This window comes from Lynx rufus, unplaced genomic scaffold (genome assembly GCF_022079265.1).
Source record: "Lynx rufus isolate CCGP_SWC_20201006 ecotype Redwood Valley unplaced genomic scaffold, mLynRuf1.p SCAF_17, whole genome shotgun sequence".
Taxonomy (NCBI): domain Eukaryota; kingdom Metazoa; phylum Chordata; class Mammalia; order Carnivora; family Felidae; genus Lynx; species Lynx rufus.
The window spans coordinates 43,360,350-43,383,332 of NW_025814831.1; the positions used below are offsets into that span (position 1 = coordinate 43,360,350).

The following is a 22,983-nucleotide window of genomic DNA, read 5'->3' on the forward strand; positions in this document are numbered from 1 at the left end:
TTTTGCTGTTATTATTTTGGATTTCTGTATTAGTTAGGATTAAGATCAGCTATGAGTGACAGAGAACCCCACTGACAATGGCTTAACCAAGATGAATTTTGTCTCTTGTTTATGAATCTGGAGGTAGCAGTCAGGGGTTAATGGGAAGCAACAGTGTGACAAGGGCTCAAGCTCCTTGTATTTGATGCTCCACTATCTGTGGACATTCATTCCCAAGGTCACCTCATGGTCCTGGATGGCAGTTCCAACTTCGGTAGCTCTATTCTGGCCAGAGGAAGGAGGAAAAGGGAAGGCTAAGGTACCTCCTCCCTCTTAAAAGGGAGGATGGAGGCACTCTCATTCTTAAAATGTGGGGGATAAAGGCTGTGCTCCCCTCTTAAAGATCATGGCCTGGAAGTTGCACCTGCCACTAATGTATTATCTTCTCTCTCTCTCTTTTTTTAAATTTGTAAATCTTTATTTTTGAGAGAGAGAGAGAGAGAGAGAGCAAGTTGGGGGGGGTGGGGAACAGAGAGAGAGGGAGACACAGAATCCAAAGCAGGCTCCAGGCTCCGAGCTGTCAACACAGAGCCTGACGCGGGGCTTGAATCTGTGAGCCCTGAGATCATGCCCTGAGCCAAAATCGGATGCTTAACCGACTGAGCCACCCAGGTGCCACAAATTTATTATCTTCTTAGTGAGAGTTATCACATGGTCATAGCCAGCTAAAGCTGCACAGAAGGCAGGGAAAGTGATTGTTGCCCAGCCTAAATGGGAGGTTCTGTTGCTCTGAAAGAAGAGGTGAATGAGTATTGAGGGACAATCCCTATACTCATTCCATCATTGCCTTCTTTCTGGTTATATGTCCAAGTTAGTGATGGTTGTTAGGCAAATCTTAACTTGGCTATATATCTTTTCAGCGTCTAAATGTTTCTCAGAATTGGAGAGGCATGACAATTGTAGTGGTATAATAAAGACCAGCTCTGTTGTTGTGTCATCAAGGTCATTCTATTTCTTTTAGCTTTGGGAAATAATCTGGAAAATGGATGACCCAGAGTATACTGCATAACACTGATTCTCATTGGCCCCACAGTGTCAGCATCACCTGGGAGCTCGCTAGAAATGCAATTCTTGGGCCCCACCCTACACACACCGAGTCAGAAACTCTGGGAACAGGGCCCAGCAATCTGTTTTAACAAGTCTTGCAGGTGATTCTGGTACATGCTGAAGTTTGAGAACCACCATTGCAAAGCAATATCAGGGCACTATCTTAATTCAGCAGATTTTAGGCAGTATAGCATATCATTTGTTTTTCTTATACCTTTCTTGAAAACAGATGTTTCTGAATAACTACATTGTCCTAATACTTTCTCATGAAAGTATTTCTCTTTTTACTTTCTCATGAACAAAGCAAAACAAAACAAAGTAAACAAAACCAAAACAAACACACACTAAAAACAACTATGACTAGTAATAATTTTAAAAATGTAAAACTTACTCTTTATTTGGAGCTATTTTCAAGTTTACAAAAAAGATACAAGAGTAAATACAAAGAATGCCCCTTTAACTTTTACCCAGATGCACTTGTTTTTAATATTTTATCTCATTTGCTGGTCTGTCTCCCCATTTCTGTCTCTTTTTCTGAACCATTTGAGGAAGAGTTGCATATACTATGGTGCTTTGACCCCAAATACTTTAGTGTGTATTTTCTACACACTAGAGTGGGAATATTCTGTTAGCAAACATAGTACAGTTATCAGCTTGAGTATATTTAATATTAATACAGTACTTTTTATCAAATCTGGCATCAGTTTTTTCAACAGACTCAAAATACTTTTCTTTTTTTTTAATGTTTATTTATTTTTTTTTTTAAAAATTTTTTTTTTTCAACGTTTATTTATTTTGGGGACAGAGAGAGACAGAGCATGAACGGGGGAGGGGCAGAGAGAGAGGGAGACACAGAATATGAAGCAGGCTCCAGGCTCTGAGCCATCAGCCCAGAGCCTGACGCGGGGCTCGAACTCACGGACTGCGAGATCGTGACCTGGCTGAAGTCGGACGCTTAACCGACTGCGCCACCCAGGCGCCCCAATGTTTATTTATTTTTGAGAGAGAGGGAGAGCACAAGCAGGAAAGAGGCAGAGAGAGAGACACACATGGAATTGGAAGCAGACTCCAGGCTCTGAGCAGTCAGCACAGAGCCTGACGCGGGGCTCAAACCCATGAGCTGTGAGATCATGACCTGAGCTGAAGTTGCTTAACCGACTAAGCCACCCAGGCACCCTTCAGAATACCTGTCTAAAAGTATTTTTTCTTCTCTAGTAGAGGACCCAGTCTAGGATCATGCAGCACATCTGATTTCCATGATTTGTTAGTTTCCTATAGTCTGGAACATTTTTTATAGCCATCTTTTGTCTTTCACGACACTGATGTTTAAAAGAATATAGACCTTTTTTTTTTAATGTTTATTTATTTATTTTTGAGAGAGAGAGTGTGAGCCGGGGAGGGGTAGGGAGAGAGAGGAAGACAGGAATCTGAAGCAGGCTCTGTGCTGTCCATGCAGATGCGGGGCTCGAACCCACGAACTGTGAGATAATGACCTGAGCGGAAATCAAGAGCTGGACGCTTAACCGATTGAGCTGCCCAGGTGCCCCAAAAGAATATAGACCTCTTTAAAACAATATCATAGGGGCGCCTGGGTGGCTTCTAAGTGGCCGACTTCGGCTCAGGTCATGATCTCACGGTCCGTGAGTTCAAGCCCCGCGTCGGGCTCTGTACTGACAGCTCAGAGCCTGGAGCCTGTTTCGGATTCTGTCTCCCTCTCTCTGACCCTCCCCTGTTCATGCTCTGTCTCTCTCTGTCTCAAAAGTAAATAAACGTTAAAAAAAAACAATATCACAGTCTTCATTTTAGGTTTATTGGGTGTTTTCTCATGATTAAACTCAATTTATGCATTCTCAGCTGGAACATACGCAGGTGCAGCCGTGTCCTTCTTAGGGTGTTACATGTGGAGGTTCATGTACATACAATGCTTTTGAACAAATAAGAGGTAAGGGGCAGGATTTAGAACTTAAAAAATATGTACATGTTTCTTACTTGTTTTCATTTGTGCAGGAAACAAGTCATGGGTGATTTAAGAAGAGCTTCTTCTCCGTTAGTTTTTAAAGAGGAATGGTTAAAATATACTTGAAGAGGAGAGGTTACTTTGATCCCATCTTGTAATTGTAATTTCAAAGCACAGTTATCTCTCTCTCCCTCCTTCCCTCCCTCTTTCTTGCTCTCTCTCTCTCTCTCTCTCTCTCACACACACACACACACACACACACACACACACACACACACGAGGGGACAAAAGAGAGGAAAGAGGGAGATACGAATTAAGTTTTGGTGAAATCTAAATGATTGAAAGCTCTAGAAACAAGAAGTCTAAATGTATAAATAAGTGTGGGAAAGAGTGACACTTTTTGGAATCTTCGTGCTATTGGGGTGAAGTTACATAGTGCAAGGAGACCCACACAGAGAGTGGTCATGCTGAGTTTCCAAAAGCTCAAACATCATCCTTTGAATGTACATCATCCTCTTTAGAGTCTAATCTATGGGACTTAAATGATCATATTTCGATATGTACATACGTTTCCATGCACTGGGAATGGTGGTTTTAAAACAATATACTCACACTTCTTGTGAGAGTACCAAAACTTTGCTCTTGTCCGGTGTTTTCCCACATGGAAAATTACAGTTTTTATAAGCCTTAAGTAGATCTGGAAGAACTTTAGAAAAAGTTTGGGTTTCTGCAAAGCATATTAATTTGTTGAAAAGTGACTGGGCATTGTTTCTTGGAGAAAAACACTTAGTATGCTGATGAACAATGCTATTGTTCTCAAATTAATGGAAAAATTTCCGTATTCTGCTCTAACACAAGAGTCTGGAAAACAGAACCAGTGGTTGAGCCGGCTGTGTGCAGGAGGGAGCTGAGTTTTATAAGGTCGTGTGTATTCCTTTGATTTACTTTTGGAAATGTTGGGAAAGCATCACAGTCTGCATACTTCAGCACTTTTTAGAAAACTTGTATTCTCTGTCCCTCTCTGATTTTGTCTCATTCTGAAAGGTACTAGAAATAGTTTGAGCTATAATAGAAATTTTAGAAATAGTCAAATAAATGAACAGACTCATGGGTCCCCCCCCCAAATAATGCCTATCTAAAGTTCAAAAATTTAAATTTTTTTACGTATTCTGTCTGGGTGGGCCGCTAGAAGGGGCCTTCTTGGAAGGCAAACCAGTATCCTGTTTTTCTATGAAAGCGCTCTAGGTAGGTTACATAATGCTTATTAGGCCAATACATATTGACCAAAATGCAGGGAGCGCCTTTAGTATGATGGCCTTACCCTGGGCTTGGGAAGATCCTCAGCTACTCACCCAAGCCCAGGGATGTGTGAACATCACGCTGCTCTCTTACGAGCAACTTATTCATAGTGACACCTCGGGGACGTTGGAGACACTTCAGATACCAGATACCTCCAGGCTCTTTAGAACGTGTCAGTGTTGTTGGCAGTGATCTTTGTACCCTGCTCTGCCACTTTCTTTCTTTGAGTCTGGAGATGCTCAGAATTTCCTCTCAAGCCCCAACTTTGGTCTTGTCCCCTGGCAGATTTTTCCTTTCATATGAATCCCACTTTACGCGCATGCCCTCTCCTCTCCTTGTCTTTCCTGTCTGCGCCCCAACATCTGGCATCCTCCGTCTTCCCTCTTTTACTGTAATGCAGCTGAGATTGTGAGAGAGAAGACCACCAATGTGGAGGCCCTCCCTTTGCCCCCCAAGAAGCACAATATTCCAGCGGGCACTTCAGCCCCCTTGGAGCTTGTCTCAGGCTGATATTTCCAATTTATAGCATTTTAATAGTCCTGGTGTTCTTAGAAGCTTACTTCATCCATCTCTAATACAAATTATATTTCTGCCACCAAAACCTGATGTTGATAAATGTTCATAAGGACATGGCTGGTGCTGCCACTAGGTCTGGGTGATTTATTTCAATACTTCTACTAAATACTTGAACTCTCCAAAAATAGTCCTACCTTTCTCTCTGTTGCCTTCTCCCTAAAAATACCTTTATTCTAGGTGCTATTTTATAGCAAGGCAGGTGGGAGAATTCCAGGTGTTGTTTAAGAACCTGGTGCCATCCAGCAAAAATGAGAAACCCAGGGCAGTGGTCCATTCAGCGTCCTGATGCATGTTTCCTTTTCTGTGCAGGCTGGCTACATGTCTGGGATGCTGGTTCCTGTAGGGGTTGGGATAGCTGGAGCCTTGTTCATCTTGGGAGCACTGTACAGCATTAAGGTTATGAATCGGCGAAGGAGAAACGGCTTCAAAAGGCATAAAAGAAAGGTATGGAACCAACAAGAGCAAAACCTAATCAGTTGCAGAACATTCTTCGCTTTTCTAATTTGCTTAATAAAGCACATGGGGCTTAATGATGCATGAATGGTATTGACATGCCCAGTGGTTTGGATTAGCTACGGCAGCTGCTGCTTCGTGTGTTAGTGTGTCTTTTAAAGGGGCCTGTTTCTCAGTTTTGCTCTGCAGCAGAAAGGGTTTAATGCTTTTCTGTTTTCTTTCTCCAGCAGAGAGAATTCAACAGCATGCAAGATCGAGTAATGCTCTTAGCCGACAGCTCTGAAGATGAATTTTGAATTGGATGGGAGTTTAATTGGGATATTCGACTGTGTTATCATTTTATTTTTTATTTCGGGGCAAAAAAAAGAACAGCATCCTGCAACATCACTACGGTCAGGCCATCAGTCTTACTATCTTCTGGGCAGTAGATTTTTCTTGTACTGAGCTGAAAAGGCATGCTGTATACTTAATGTAATAGTCAGTGTTTGTTTTTCTTCTGTAGTGAATTTCCCACAACCGTAGGCTACAACTCATCAATATGCAACGTTCATGTCGCTCACCAGGAGTTGCTAGGTAAATAATTTGTATTTTTCCAAAGGGCCTTTGCCTTGGTTTACCTGCACTAAGTATAACGATTATTGCTGCCAAGGTATGTTGGCTCTGAAATAGAAATCTTAACAAAGAATAACTTGTGATGACTGCATTCTGCCTACTTGAAGCTATAGGCTTCTGGGCCACAGTACATCCTACATTTGCATCAAGACTAGCAGCAAGTTAGAATGAAATCTTTTTGTTGTTGTCAAGAAGATCTCTCGGCACATTAGGATTGTGTCTAGATTTGTATGTACCTTGCATTATATACTCCAGTCTCCCAGTTTTATTATTTTTCATCTTCTGTTTTTATTCTCATTCTTGGCAGGAAAAAAAAAAGCACCAGAAATAATACATTAAGTTGACTCTCAGTCTTAATGCAAACTTGTTTTCTTAAAGAGTGCGATTGAGCCCAACAGACCTATCAGTAGATTCTTACATGTCTTTCATTAAGAGATGTTCTTTTTTGTGTGTCATTTGACTTTGCAAGAAGAAATGAGGAAGAAATCAGGACGAAAATGAGGGTTGGTAAGCTCTCAGAGCATTTATCTCTGCCATTTGGCTCTGTGCTTGTGTGGCCACTATTGTGAATTATTCAGAGTGCTGCTTTTCTACTTCTGGGGTCCTGGCCACACAATGATTGGGCCAGCACTGGTTCTTGCTTGGCTTTATTAGACAATAGACATCCTGCGGTGGATGCAGGCTCATTGGTCAGAGTCCTGGCACATGATGGAGCTTATGAAAACCCAGCCTCTCTCAGGGCATCCTCTTCCGGGGATGTTGCCCTATGTTAGATCATTTCTCATTTCTTTCGCAATGTAATTCCTTGCCCTATCTTTTGGATCTGGGTATTCGGGACTTCTTGAAGTCAAGTTTTTAGGGACAGACTTGGCTCGTTTGCATGGGGGAATAAAGGTTACCACTAACACTGTCCTTAGTGCCTGACACATAGAGAATCTGTTCACGTTTATTGGAGCCTGCTGTGCCGCATTCGAGGCAAGTTGCAGTTATTCCTCACAGCTACTGTATGACGTAGGACATATGTTATGACTTAGGACGTATGTTTTTATTCTCCCCGTTGACTAAAGACAGAACTGAAGCAGAGAAGTGAAATGATAATCCAAAATTATGCCCAGGAACAATCAGGACAAGAGCCCACTTGGACTCAAAACTGTGCACCCCTCTCATCAATTCAGTGCCTTTCCACATACTTTGCAGGAAGCAGTGACATTTCAGAGTCCTTTAAAACCGGAAGTCCTTTAAAACAGGAAGCAGTGACGTTTCAGAGTCCTTTAAAAACCAAGATTCTAAGGAAATACAGGAGACCCTTGAATAACATGGGATTGAACTGCATGGGTCCACTTATACGTGGATTTTTCAATACAGTACTATAAGTGTATTTTCTTTTTCTTACGATTTTCTTAACATTTTCTTTTCTATAGCTTACTGATTGTAAGAACACAGTATGTAAAGCATATAATATGCAAATTATGTTAGTTAGCTGTTTATGTTATCACTAAGGCTTCTCATCAATAGTAGGCTGTTAGTAAGGTTTTTGGGGAGTCAAAAGTTATACTTAGATTTTCCTTTAAAAAAATTTTTTTTAATGTTTAATTTTGAGAGAGAGAAACAGAAAGCAAGTGGGGGAGGGGCAGAGAGAAGGGAGAGAGAATCACAAGCAGGCTCTGAGCTGTCAGCACAGAACCTGATGTGGGGCTCGAACCCATGAACCGCAAGATCATGACCTAAGTCTAAGTCCAACGCTCAACCCACTGAGCCACCCAGGCACACAGTTAGATTTTCAACTGTGTGTGTGTGTGGGGGGGGGGGGTTGGCACTGTGAACCCCTGTGTTGTTCAAGGGTCAGCTGTATGTAGTTGGTTGGCCAAGGAACATTTCACATGAATTTCTGTCTTTGTGAAATGAACAATGCCTTACTAACTTCCCTCTTATTCACACACGGTCTCTTCCTCTCCCACCTCAGCTATTTCTTTTACAACCACATAGATTTACTACCACCTATAGAGAACTAATAGAAAAAACTTTCTAGAATCCATTGTTGAATGATAGCTAGCATGCAAGAATGTTTTCATCAAATAATTTCTTCCTTTTCTTTTTTTCTTTTTTTTTGCCAAGAGATGTAAGCAAATGTGTGAAGTTGGTCAAGAAAATGAGAAGCTCAAATACAGTTAGAGGTTAACAATTGACAAATAAGCTCAAAGTCGGGTTTCAAAAATAAAATTCAGAGTCGTGACACTCATAAGTAATTTGTAATTTCAAGAGCAGAGACATCCTGATACTGCATAGGGTATGTTTGTCTTTTCTAAGAGCAGCCCCTTGCTATAAGGGTTCCTAAGGTTAGGAGGAGGATGGGCATGATTGTTTTCTTAACAAGCTATTTATAGTGAACCCACAATAAACCATTTCATTCAGCAATACCTGGGCAATGCTAATGGCTATCAATGCCTCAGGCTACTCTTAATCTGTAGTTTTCACTAGACCATGGCTAATAGGTTGAACTTTCAAACTGTAGAATAATAAGGTCACAAATAACAGACACATATTTTCATTTTTCCCAGAAGGCCATGGGGATGATATGTGTGTGCATTTAGGCTAAGCAGAAATGTCTCCGCAGGCCTTTTTTGGGAAGGTGACTGTTAAAGATGACTTAGATCACAGTAGATTTCTGTATGAACCCATTTCACCACCTGGGTTGTGTGGAAGGTTCTGTAGATGGCTCAACTGCTATGCTTATCTTGGCCACTTTCCTCACTGTCGGTGGCTGTGGCACAATGATGTTGAGTAGTTAGCTGAAATTACTGAGAGGTTGTTTATCAGAATTTTCAGAAAAGGTTGTCTTGTTCTAAACAAAACCCGAGATCGGAGTGTTGCCACCAGAGGGGGTGCTGGCTAGTGGTTATACTATAGTCCAGATTAAAAGTAGTAAATCAGGCATTGATAGGTTTACCTAACATAAGTGATTGATATGCTCATATTTGCACATTAAAAATAAAAAGGCAAATCTTTATTCTAACAACGAACCTTAAAACATTTAGCAGCAAAATAAATAAAGCTGTCTGGTGGGGGGTGCGTGATAGCTGCAAGTTTCAGTTGCTAACATCTTCCCCTCTGAGCTGTATTCATCTTCTCAGAACTGCAGCTGTCCCACTGCAGGGGCAGGGATTGTATCTTATTCTCAGAAGGAGAGGCAGTGTTTCCCAAACTCTGGCTCCTAGGAATCACCTGGGAGATGTGTTCAACACAACAGATTCCAAGGCCCTGCCCCAGACCCATTGAATCAGTATCTCCAAGGGAGGAGTTTGGAACTCTTGTACCCAGGCAAGTTAGAGAATAGAGTTAGGAGGGCATCTATCCAGAGAACAGCTTCCTTAGTAAAGAGATGAGGGAGAGCAGGTCCCATGGGGAAGAAACGCCCTAGTCAGCTATCCAATAAATCACACCTGCCGTTGTGGAGAATGGAAAACAAAAGGAAAGAGAAAAGGGTAGAAGCTTCTAGAATGAATAGAATGATGGGTCAGAGAGAAAAGGTCTCCTCCTATGTCCCTGATGTCTTTTTCTCTAATCAGAAGGTAGTACTTTTCTTTTACACCTCTTCAGATTTTCCTCGCCCATTAGCTGCTTCTTTCAGTAGCTGCTAGTTTAATTTATATGCAATATTTGGAGTTAATTAGTATCCCAGGGAAACAGATTCCCTTAGCAATGCTTTAGCCCTGGCTTCAGCTCATAAACTGCCTCAGATACAGTCTTCCAGAAACATTTTCTTCAAGTACCTGTATCTCTTACATAGGTCAATAATGTTGTGGGGAAATTGTTAAAGCACAGTTTTAGGACATATTTAAAGTAGTTTTAGCTTGGTCAGTCACAGCCGATTCTTTATTTCGTTATTATTATTTTTTTAAAGCTAAGACTTAAAAGTCAAATGTTACAGAGACATCAGAAAATAATATAGAGCCATATAGAACATTCTGAATGCCTGGTGCTTTTCTCCACGTTCCTCCAGATATCTCTTTCATGTGGAAGTCCAAGTGAAATATCCAATTTCTGTGGATATGAATAATCAATGTTTCTACCAGCTGCCAAAAAAGTAACTTTTGGGAATAAGATATATCATGTAGCTGAAGTTTATAGCTATGTGCCCTTTTGGCAAGGTAGGCTTTGTTATGATTACAGGGAAATCTGTGAAAGAAATCTCTACTTTTAAGGGTATGTGAATGTATGGTGACAAGGAAAGAAGTGTGGGTAGAAGAAGATGCAAGAAAAGTCACGATGCAATGGAAACGTAAACATGGCACAAAACACTGGAATGTGCTAGAGGAGGCCAAAGCTCCATCAAATGGACGGATGCTTGGAAAAATGATACAGACAAGTAAGGAGAAAAAGGCAAGTGAGTTAGGCCATTGGCAGGGGAAGGTGCTATAAATCTAAATTTGCTTCCATCGGTTCCATCAAAGAAAATTATCCTACAGTAGGTAGAAAGGACGTGAGTGGGAGGGAATTGAAACCCAAGATCAATGAGGAGACAAAAGGAGCTTGGTTACTTTAAGTAATCTCGGTTAAATATCTTTCTTAATTAAACAAAGTTCAAATAACTGTATATAAATCTATAGGAATAGGAAACAATTTGAAAGCAAAATAATGGTGTTGACCAAATAAAAGCCCCTTATTTGTACGTTTAGCATCCCCCGTAGGACACAGACCTTTTTGGGATCTATTTACTCCATAATTACCAATTTTGGCAGTCAAAAATAGCTGGAAACATAATTCTGTCGCTTAAGTTCTACATTCAGCAAAAATAATCTGCATTTATTTTGTAAGCCACTGTTAGCTATACAAATGCATTGGGATTACCCTATTTTGGGTAATTGATACATCTAACTCGCTGTTAATTAGCCTAAATTATTATGTGTATATAGGATAAAGGAGAGGAAAGAAAGGAGGAAGAAAGAAAGAAAAAAGAAAGACATTTCCTCCAGATAACAGCAGCCAAAGTGCAAAGAAACAAATCCTATACTCCTCTCTTCTAGTATGCCTAAATACAGAAAACAATATTGGGGTAAACACACACACACACACACACACACACACACAAACTCTCAAATCTTCCATTTAGTGAAGCAAAGGTCTTACTTTCCATTCTCAAGAAGCAACAGGAACAATACAAATAATAACCATTAATAATTTGTAATATGGACTAGTATACATTCTTACCCTAAGACATCAGTCTCCAGATCTGAAGTTTAAGACTGATTTTGTTGAGAGGTGTAACCTTTTGTGGGATAACGATGGAGGAACTGAGGAGAATTAACTACTGGGAGAAAAACCCAATTTTTCCCTTCAATGCTTATAGATATGGGAACAGAGTACAAACAGAATGGAAGGCGAATGGGTGCTCACTTGGCTTCTTTTATTACCTCTGAGGCTGGGAGGTCACTTGCTCTGGTCTTAAAAGACTGAACCTGGTATCAGGTTAGGACACTGGGGTTTATATATATATATTTTTTTTTTTTTTCAACGTTTATTTATTTTTGGGACAGAGAGAGACACAGCATGAACGGGGGAGGGGCAGAGAGAGAGGGAGACACAGAATCGGAAACAGGCTCCAGGCTCCGAGCCATCAGCCCAGAGCCTGACGCGGGGCTCGAACTCACGGACCGCGAGATCGTGACCTGGCTGAAGTCGGACGCTTAACCGACTGCGCCACCCAGGCGCCCAGGGGGTTTATATATTAACCAATGTACTGTACATCTCCATGTTTTCTTCCTAATTCACAGTGTAAGAAAGGATGGAACCAATAGCATTTGAAACATTTCTCCAATTTTATGCCTCACAGAGTTTGTGTACTTTCAGGGGTCTTCATGATCAGACAGACCAAAATATACACTTAGGAAAGTATAAATCCAGTCTTCCAAAAAAAAGAAAGATGTTTGGATACAAGATGCTTCAAGCCTTTCTCTTCCAAAAAAGAATTTTGGCACAAAATCTCCAATGATCAGTTTCTCTCATTTGCTTCTTTGTGTAAGAGATAAGGAGAGGAAATCTGAAATGGTTCTGTAGTTGGACAAATCAAATCCCAAAAGTCAAGGGACAGAGTGTGGTTAGAGATTGAGTAAATGGGCCATTTTATCACAGGGGCAGGATGGGACCCCCCCCAAAAAAGGAGCATCTAACCCTGCCAAGATTGGGGATGTTTCTCCAGAGCTGGTAGCATCAAACCTGAAGCCAGAGGGATGAGTCAGGGTTAGTCAGGTGAAGAGGGGGATGGGATGGGTCTTCCAGCCAGGGGAACCTCATGTGCAGAAGCCAGCAGTGAGAGATCATGGAAAATTCAGCAGGGAGAGATCAAGGAGTTAGTATGGCTGGAGTGCTGGATATACTGGGGAGGTGAGGGTTGGGGTTGGGGTCAGGGGTGGAAAATGGCAATGAGAAATAGGCGGCTGATCCTAAAGAGTCTGCTAGGTCACGTCAAGGAATTAGGACTTCATTTTGAGGGCATTCCTAGATGTCATGGAAAGATCTTATGATGAGAAGTGTTAAGATCAGGGCTGAGTTCATGGATTGGCAAAGTTAGAGTTGGGGACACCAGTCAGGGGCTGGTGCAGCAATGCAGGTGAGAGGTGACTGTGGCCTGGACCAAGGCTGCGGGAGTGAATGGAAGGGAAGGATGGTTCCAGGAGGGGTTTAGGGCAGGGAAACAGGACTCAGGGGTTGGCTAGAAGTGCAGATGGGGGAAAAGACAGTGGTTAAAGCTGACCAGGGTCATGACACTTTTGAGGCTCTCCAGATATTGTGGAGTCTAGTGTCCTGGCTTCTGAAGGACTGACTATGTTATTCCAGCACAGCTCACCTAAAAAAAAACAAAAACAAACAAACAAAAAAAACCTTACATGTCTGCCAGAAATGTGTAGGCAACTTTAACTTTCTACATAATGTATGTGAGTTTGTGTTCATTCTCTGTAACTTAATAGTAGGTTCCAAAGAAAAACTTTAAATTTAATAAAACTTAAATGGAACATCTGGCGAAAACCCTCCAAATACCGTTAAATGATTATATGACTTTGGTTGAGCCCAGGTATGAATTACTATCTGAGCTCTGATTGCCTCTCTCACTTTGAAAAGACTGGTAAGTTTCTTATTTTTTTGATGAGAACCAAAGCTCTGGATCTTGTGGGGTTTTTGGGGTTCTTTTTTTGTTGTTGTTATTTGTAAGAACCAACTTGATACATTGTATGTCTATAGGATTACTTTCTCATTTCTTTTTCAGTTTTATTGAGAGAGTTGGCATACAGCTCTGTGTGAGTTTAAGATGTATACCGTGTAGGGGCGCCTGGGTGGCGCAGTCGGTTAAGCGTCCGACTTCAGCCAGGTCACGATCTCGCGGTCCGTGAGTTCGAGCCCCGCGTCAGGCTCTGGGCTGATGGCTCGGAGCCTGGAGTCTGTTTCCGATTCTGTGTCTCCCTCTCTCTCTCTGCCCCTCCCCCGTTCATGCTCTGTCTCTCTCTGTCCCAAAAATAAATAAAAAACGTTGAAAAAAAAATTAAAAAAAAAAAAGATGTATACCGTGTAATGACTTGACATACGTGTATTGTGACATGATTAGCACAGGAAGTTTGGCTAACAGCTATCTCCTCACATAGTTACAAAAATGTTTCTTCCTTGTGATGAGAACTTCTAGGATCTTCTCTTAGCAACTTTGAAGTACGCCACATCGTCATGGTGTACTCATTTATCTTGTGACCGGAAGTTTGTACCTTTTGACCACCTTCTTCCAATTTTCCCACACAACCTACCCCACTCCCCAGGATCTTGTTTTCTTGAAAACAAATCCAGGAGGCTTCTCTCAAGACGGTTCCGCATGAGGATGAGGTCCGGGTTTGGGTGTGCGGCTACGAAGCCGCGCAGGCTCCATCTCCCAGCGCTGAGTGGTTTCTGCGAACTTTTGACGGTTGTCATGGCTGATCACCAAGTGGTTAATCTTCCTTAGCATATGAAAAATAACGCAGGTTTTCCACGGTTGCCATGTCAACACAAGGCTGGATTCTGGAGGGCTCAGGGCAACAATGTAGGTTTGAGGAAATGCAGAAAAGCATGAGAAGAAAATAATTATTACTCAGTCTCACTCCCTGGAAATAACCATTGTGAACATTTTGGTCTGTGTATTTCTAATCTTTTTCTCTGTGTATTTATGATATGTTCTATATACATGCTTTATTTGTACACAAAATCAGGATTATCATTTTACTTGCTGTCTTGTTACCTCCCCATAGCTACAATTTTTCATGGTTGTTTAAAAGGAATAAAGGGAAAGAAAAGAGCTTGTGAATATCCTGAGGTTGTATTTGAATGAAGAAGCTGTTTTTTTCTCATTAAGATTTACTTGCTATTTGATTGTCTGTGACTGCCCAGTTACCTCAAGACACTTACGTATGATATAAATGATACCAGAGTTGAAAGGGGAAAAGTCTCCTCAGACACAATGCCCATGGGCAAATGTCCTATCCCTGTGCTCTGAGGGATTAGAGACCTTCCCCCCCCCCCACACTCTCTCTCTCTCTTTTTCTTTAAAAATGTTTATTTATTTTTGCAAGAGAGAGCACTAGCAGGGGAGATGCACAGAGAGAGTGGGACAGAGGATCCGAAGCGGGCTCCATGCTGACATGGGCCCCTGATGTAGGGCTCGAACTCACAAACCATGAGATCATGACCTGAGTGGAAGTTGGATGGTTAACTGACTGAGCCACCCAGGCTCCTGAGACCTGCCTCTCTCTGTCTTTGCTGTCAAGGCAAAGGTTGTAAACTTTTGTGATTAGACGGAAAGACTGAATTACCATGAGTGTGGATACTAGGTGGTAGTGTGAGAAATAATGGGGAAGAATACACTTGCTGTAATGACCTACATTGGTTAACGCGACCTGAATTGGTTCAGTTCAATCCTCTTGAACTTAATTAGTATTTTTGTGGCATTTATTATAACCCACACTATTTTCTGTATTTGATTTCACTTGGCTAAGTTTAAATAGGCAAATGTTCACTGTTCTGTCCATTGTTTTCTTCTCTGTGTCATATACAGAGAAATCACAGCTTTTCACATTCCCCCTCCACATCTTCCTAAAATTTTAGGTCTCTTTAAAAACAGTTAATGGAGCCTGGTGGTCCCTTTGACCAAGACCTTTACAAGTGTCTCCATTAACCCATACCCTCCAAATTTCTTGCACAGAGTAGGATATGAAATTAAATAAGGCACACAATAATGCCCCGTGAATTTTATTCTAATAATATTTTCTTTGGTTATGAAAGTGAATTCTTGTTCATTAGGTATTGCTAGATTAAAATAGAATGGAAGTAAGCACTTGGCAAACTTTGGCTGACTTTTCATTGGGAAGACGATGCTCTTCAGGACACATTTCTGTTCCTGCTTAAGGCTAGGAGTCCATCAAAAGCAGCTGGGAAATTTTCTTTGCAAATAAATGAATTAAGGTCTTACTTATTGTCTATTCTAAGTAATGAGGGTCTTTTTAAAAGTTCACTTGTGGGGTATTATTGAATAGGTGAGTTTTATGCTATTTAAATAAAATGTGAATTTAAAAAGTTTTAGTGAAATCCACATTTATTTCTACTCAGTTATAATAAAACCATGAACACTTATTGAGTTCTTACTGTAGGATGAATGCTCTGCTCAGTGCTTTACAAGGGAAAACTCACTGGATTCATCCCAAATTCAATGAGGGAGGCACCCTAGGTCACCAGTGACTCTACTCATGTCAGAAATCTCACTTCTAGCAAATAATTATCCTTGACAACAGAAACATAAAAAAAGACCTCTAATAACACTTTTGTTGGTTATTTTTCATGCTGTGGAAACTATATAGCACTTTAGCCATGATTTTGCCTCAATTTTTAAAGTATTCAATTTTTATTGTATCGACCCACAGTGAATGTTGGCTTTAGGATAATGTCTTTGTCAACTGGGCCTGCTCTGACAAAATACCATAGACAGGTGGCTTAAACAGCAACATTCATTTCTCGCAATTCTGGAGGCTGGGAGGTCCAAGATGTGGATGGCAGTGTGGTTGCGTTCTGGAGAGAACCCTCTTTCTGGCTTGCAAATGGCTGCCTTCTTGCTGTATCCTCTCCTGGTAAGAGAGGGAGCTCTAATGTCTGTTGTTTTCTTACGGGGGGCACTAATCCCATCATGGGAGCTCCTCTCTTGTGACCTCCTCAAACCCTAATTGCTTTTTTTTTAATTTTATTTTTTTAATTTATATCAAAATTAGCATCTAGTGCAGCAATGATTTCAGAAGTAGATTCCCTAATGCCCCTTACCCATTTAGCCCATCCCCCCTCCCACTACCACTCCACTAACCCTCTGTTTGTTCTCCATATTTAAGAGTCTCTTCTGTTTTGTCCCCCTCCCTGTTTTTATATTATTTTTGCTTCCCTTTCCTTATGTTAATCTGTTCTGTGTCTTAAAGTCCTCATATGAGTGAAGTCATATGATATTTGTCTTTCTCTACTAATTTCGCTTAGCATAATACCTTGTAGTTCCATCCATGTAGTTGCAAATAGCAAGATTTTTTCATTCTTTCTGATTGCCGAGTAATACTCCATTGTATATATATACACCACATCTTCTTTATCCGTTCATCCATCAATAGACATTTGGGCTCTTTCCATATTTTGGCTATTGTTGATAGTGCTGCTATAAACATTGGGGTACATGTGTTCCTTCGAAACAGCATACCTGTATCCCTTGGATAAATACCTAGTAGTGCAATTGCTGGGTTGTAGGGTAGTTCTATTTTTAACTTTTTGAGGAATCTCCATCCTGTTTTCCAGAGTGGCTGCACCAGTTTGCATCCCCACCAACAGTGGAAAAGAGATCCTCTTTCTCCACATCCTCGCCAACATCTGTTGTTGCCCGAGTTGTTAATGTTAGCCATTCTGACAGGTGTAAGGTGGTATCTCATTGTGGTTTTGATTTGTATTTCCCTGATGATAAGTAAAGTTGAGCATTTTTTCATGTGTCAGTTGGCCATCTGGATGTCTTCTTTGGAGAAGTGTCTATGTCTTGCCCATTTCCTCACTGGATTATTTTTTTGGGGGTGTTGAGTTTGATGTTCTTTATAGGTTTTGGATACTAATTCTTTATATGATATGTCGTTTGCAAATACCTTCTCCCATTCTGTCGGTTGCCTTTTGGCTTTGCTGATTGTTTCCTTTGCTGTGCAGAAGCTTTTTATTTTGATGAGGTCCCAGTAGTTCATTTTTGCTTTTGTTTCCCTTGCCTCTGGACACGTGTTGAGTAAGAAGTTGCTGAGGCCAAAATCAAAGAGGTTTTTGCCTGCTTTCTCCTTGAAGATTTTGATGGCTTCCTGTCTTACATTGAGGTCTTTCATCCATTTTGTTTCTTTTTGTGTCTGGTGTAAGAAAGTGGTCCAGGTTCATTCTTCTGCATGTCGCTGTCCAATTTTCCCAGCACCACTTGCTGAAGAGACTGTCTTTCTTCCATTGGATATTCTTCCCTGCTTTGTCAAAGATTAGTTGGCCATACGTTTGTGGGTCCATTTCTGGGTTCTCTATTCTGTTCCACTGATCTGAGTGTCTGTTCTTGTGCCAGTACCATACTGTCTTGATGATTATAGCTTTGTAGTATGGCTTGAAGTCTGGGATTGTGATGCCTCCTGCTTTGGTTTTCTTTTCCAAGATTGCTTTGGCTATTTGGGGTCTTTTTTGGTTCCATACAAATTTTAGGATTATTGTCCTAGCTCTGTGAAGAAGGCTGGTATTATTTTGATAGGTATTGCATTGAATATGTAGATTGCTTTGGGTAGCATTGACATTTTAACAATATTTGTTCTTCCTATCCAGGAGCATGGAATCTTTTTCCATTTTTTTGTGTCTTCTTCAACTTCTTTCATAAGCTTTTATAGTTTTCAGTGTATAGATTTTTCACCTCTTTGGTTAGATTTATTCCTCGGTATTTTATGATTTTTGGTGCAATTGTAAATGGGATCGATTCCTTGATTTCTCTTTATGTTGCTTCATTGTTGGTGAGTAGGAATGCAACCAATTTCTGTGCATTGATTTTATATACTGCAACTTTGCTGAATTCACGAATCAGTTCTAGCAGTTTTTTTGTGGAGTCTTTTGGGTTTTCCATATAGAGTATTATGTCATCTGCAAAGAGTGAAAGTTTGACCTCCTCCTGGCTGATTTGGATGCCTTTTATTTCTTTGTGTTGTCTGATTGCAGAGGCTAAGACTTCCAATACTATGTTGAATAACAGTGGTGAGAGTGGACATCCATGTCTTGTTCCTGACCTAAGGGGGAAGGCTCTCAGTTTTTCCCCATTGAGGATGATATTAGTGTTGGGTCTTTCGTATATGGCTTTTATGATCTTGAGGTATGATCTTTCTATCTCTACTTCCTTAAGAATTTTTATCAAGAAAGGATGCTGTATTTTGTCAAATGCTTTCTTTGCATCTATTAAGAGGATCATATATTTCTTGTTCTTTCTTTTATTGATGTGATGAATTACATTGATTGTTTTGTGGATATTGAACCAGCCCTGCATCCCAGGTATAAATCCCACTTGGTCATGGTGAATAATTTTTCTAATGTATTGTTGGATCCAGTTGGCTAATATCTTGTTGAGGAGTTTTGCATCCATGTTCATCAGAGAAATTCGTCTATAGGTCTCCTTTTTAGTGGGGTCTCTGTCTGGTTTTGGAATCAATGTAATGCTGGCTTCATAGAAAGAGTTTGGAAGTTTTCCTTCCATTTCTGTTTTTTGGAACAGCTTCAAGAGAATAGGTGTTAACTCTTCCTTAAATGGTTGGTAGAATTCCCCTGGAACCATCTGGCCCTGGACTCTTGTTTTTTGGGAGATTCTTGATTACTAATTTGATTTCTTTACTGGTTATGGGTCTGTTCAAGTTTTCTATTTCTTCCTGTTTCAGTTTTGGTAGTGTATATGTGACTAGGAATTTGTCCATTTCTTCCAGATTGCCCATTTTATTGGCATATAATTGCTCATAATATTCTCTTATTATTGTTTTTATTTCTGCTGTGTTGGTTGTGATCTCTCCTCTTTCATTCTTGAGTTTATTTATTTGGGTCCTTTCCTTTTCTTTTTGATCAAACTGGCTAGTGGTTTATCAATTTTGTTAATTCTTTTAAAGAACCAACTTCTGGTTTCATTGATCTGTTCTACTGTTTTTTTTTGGTTTCGATAGCATTAATTTCTGCTCTAATCTTTATTATTTTCCTGTCTTCTGCTGGTTGTGGGTTTTATTTGCTGTTCTTTTTCCAGCTTCTTAAGGCATAAGGTTAGGTTGTATATCTGAGATCTTTCTTCCTTCTTTAGGAAGGCCTGAATTGCCATATACTTTCCTCTTATGACCACCTTTCCTGTGTCCCAGAGGTTTTGGGTTGTGGTATTGTCATTTTCATTGGTTCCATGAGCTTTTTAATTTCCTCTTTAACTTCTTGGCTAACCCATTTATTCTTTAGTAGGATGTTCTTTAGTCTCCAAGTGTTTGTTACCTTTCCAAATTGTTTCTTGTGGTTGATTTTGAGTTTCATAGCATTGTGGTCTGAAAATATGCACGGTATGATCTTGATCTTTTTGTACTTTTTGAGGGCTGATTTGTGTCCCAGTATGTGGTCTATTCTCGAGAACGTTCCATGTGCGCTGGAGAATGTATATTCCGCTGCTTTAGGATGAAATGTTCTGAATATATCTGTTAAGTCCATCTGGCCCAGTGTGTCATTCAAAGCCATTGTTTCCTTGTTGATACTTGGATTAGATGATGTGCCCATTGCTGTGAGTGGGGTGTTGAAGTTCCCTACTATTATGGTATTACTATTGATGAATTTCTTTATGTTTGTGATTAATTGATTTATATATTTGGGTGCTCTCACATTTGGCACATAAATGTTTACAATTGTTAGGTCTTCTTGGTGGATAGACCCCTTAATTATGATATACTGCCCTTCTTCATCTCTTGATACAGTCTTTATTTTAAAGTCTAGATTGTCTGATATAAGTATGGCTACTCTGGCTTTCTTTTGTTGACCATTAGTATGGTAGATGGTTCTCCATCTCCTTACTTTCAATCTGTCTTTAGGTCTAAAGTGGGTCCATCGTAAACAGCATATAGATGGATCTTGTTTTCTTATCCATTCTGTTAGCCTATGTCTTTTTATTGGAGTGTTAGGCCATTGACATTTAGAGTGAGTACTGAAAGATATGAATATATTGCCATTATGTTGCTTGTAGAGTTGGAGTTTCTGGTGGTGTTCTCTGGTCTTTTCTAATCTTTGTCGCTTTTGATATATATATATCTAGATCATATATCTAGATCTAGATATATATAGATATAGATAGATATATATATCTATATCTAGACATATATAGATAGATCTAGATATATATATAGATATATATGTACATGTATATGTATATATATGTATATATATCAAATATATGTACATGTATATGTATATATATGTATATATATCAAATATATGTACATGTTTATGTATATATATGTATATATATCAAATATATTGTATATGTGTATATATATATATATTTTTTTCATCTTTTCTCCCCTCAGAGAGTCCCCCTTAAAATTTCTTGCAGGGCTGGTTTAGTGGTCACAAACTCCTTTAATTTTTGTTTGTCTGGGAAAATTTTTATTTCTCCTTCTATTTTGAATGACAGCCTTGCTGGATAAAGAATTCTTGACTGCATATTTTTCTGATTCAGCACACTGAATATATCCTGCCACTCCTTTCTGGCCTGCCAAGTTTCTGTGGATAGGTCTGGTGCAAACCTGATCTGTCTTCCCTTGTAGGTTAAGGACTTTTTTCCCCTTGCTGCTTTCATGATTCTCTCCTTGCCTGAGTATTTTGTGAACTTGACTATGATATGCCTTGTTGATGGTCAGTTTTTGATGAATCTAATGAGGGTCCTCTGCACTTCCTGGATTTTGATGTCTGTGTCTTTCCCCAGGTTAGGAAAGTTTTCTGCTATGATTTGCTCACATAACTCTTCTACCCCTATTTCTCTCTCTTCCTCTTCTGGGAACCCTATGATTCTGATGTTGTTCCTTTTTAGTGAGTCACTGATTTCTCTAATTCTTTTTAAAAAGAAATTTTTTTAACGTTTATTTATTATTGAGGGACAGAGAGTGAACAGGGGAGGGGCAGAGAGAGAGGGAGACACAGAATCAGAAGCAGGCTCCAGGCTCTGAGCTGTCAGCATAGAGCCCAGTGCAGGGCTGGAACTCACAAACCACAAGATCATGACCTGAGCTGAAGTAGGACACTTAACTGACTGAGCCACCCAGGTGCCCCTGGTTTCTCTAATTCTTAAATCGTGCTCTTTTGCCTTAATCTCCCTCTTTTTTTTTTTTTTTTGCTTCATTATTCTCCGTAAGTTTGTCCTCTATATCACTGATTCTTTGTTCTGCCTCATCCATCCTTGCCACTGCTGCATCCATCCGTGATTGCAGCTCAGTTATAACATTTTTTATTTCCTCCTGACTAGCTTTTACTTCTTTTTATCTCTGCAGAAAGGGATTCTAATCTATTTTCGACTCTAGCTAGAATTCTTATTATCGTGATTCTAAATTCTGGTTCAGACACCTTGCTTGTATCTGTGTTGGTTAAGTCCCTGGCTGTCATTTCTTCCTGCTCTTTCTTTTGGGGTGAATTCCTTTATTTCGTCATTTTGAAGGGAGAAAAGGAATTAATGAGGTAAAAAAATTGAAATTAAAAATTAGAATTAAAAAATATTGAAATTAAAAAATTAAAAACACACACACAAAAATCGAATAAATGATGTTAGATCCTAGGTGTGTTTTGGTCTGGGTGTTGAAGGAGGCTTGAAAGATTAGAGAAAAAAGGGGAAAGGAAAAAAAAGGAAATTGTTTGAAAATTTGAAAAAATGAATACACTGAAGTAGACTAAAATGAAATGATGGAAGTAAAATAGAATTTGAAAAAATTAACACAAAATTAAAAAATATAGTAGACAAAGGTTAAAGAAAAATATTTTTAATAAAAGTTGAAAATAAAAATGAATTGTTTCTGTATTCAAGAAAAAGAGAAATGAAAAAGAGAAAAAAATTGAATAGATGGACCCATGAACAGACTGAAATACGACTGAAATTACTTCGTTTTCCCCTAGATGTCAAACTATGAAGCACTTTATAGTCCATAAACTAAGCAGGCAGAGAGTCTTGTGTTCCTGAAGAGTGAGGTTGGCCCAGTCAGGCAGGAATTAGTGTAATTGCTCTGTTCTCCACTAGATGGCGCTGCTTAGCTTATTGGGATTGTTGTGGCGCTTGTAGGTGTGTATGCGCATGCGCGGAGTGTTGGAAATGGCGTCACCCAACTACTCAGCCTCTAGTATCGGAACTCTGTTCTGAACCGTGATCAGCAATCGCGCACCTGTCTTTTGTTCTCGGCTTTCGTCCACTCCCTGCTTTTACAAAGTCCGCAACCAAGCCCCAGGCAGCACCTCCCTCCTGAGTTTTGTTTCAGATGCGGCTGTTTTTCCCGACCCCTTACTTCTGAGGGACTGCGGCTTTGACCTGTTCCGCCCCTCTGTGGGAGGGTCTCACTGAGCAATGGCCAAGTGCTGGCGACACCCAGGAACGTTCGAGGGACCGTGCTGCTGCCGATGCCCAGAGACTGTGGCCGGGTGCCAGCCCGCCCCAGAAAAAGTTTGTGAGATAGTGTAGCAGCAGCGTTTCAGGGATTATGGAAAATCACAACACATCTGGCACCAGGCTTCAACCCCAACGACCTTGTTCCAGCACCAGAGAATGTGGTTGTTCTCCCGGGTCTACTGGGGCCTTGCCTTTGGGGCACCCACATGGCCTCTACCAGGTGTCCTCCCAGCAGGGGAACCACCTCTCCCCGTGTGGCCTGAAGAACCCCGGATCCCGCTCTGCTCCTGGGGATTCGACCTTCCCATCAGAGCACCGCCAG

The 22,983-nt window shown here is 40.4% G+C and overlaps 1 protein-coding gene across 1 annotated transcript in view; it reads left to right on the forward strand.

Moving 5' to 3' along the window:
* The window catches only part of ARMH4 (armadillo like helical domain containing 4), a 122,043-nt gene extending 116,376 nt beyond the window's left edge, over nucleotides 1-5,667 (forward strand). The window contains exons 7-8 of the mRNA XM_047079759.1: nucleotides 5,228-5,362; nucleotides 5,599-5,667. Coding sequence (XP_046935715.1) covers nucleotides 5,228-5,362; nucleotides 5,599-5,667 — 204 coding nt within the window. The remainder of the gene's footprint in view (nucleotides 1-5,227; nucleotides 5,363-5,598) is intronic.
* The last annotated feature ends 17,316 nt before the right edge of the window (nucleotides 5,668-22,983 follow it).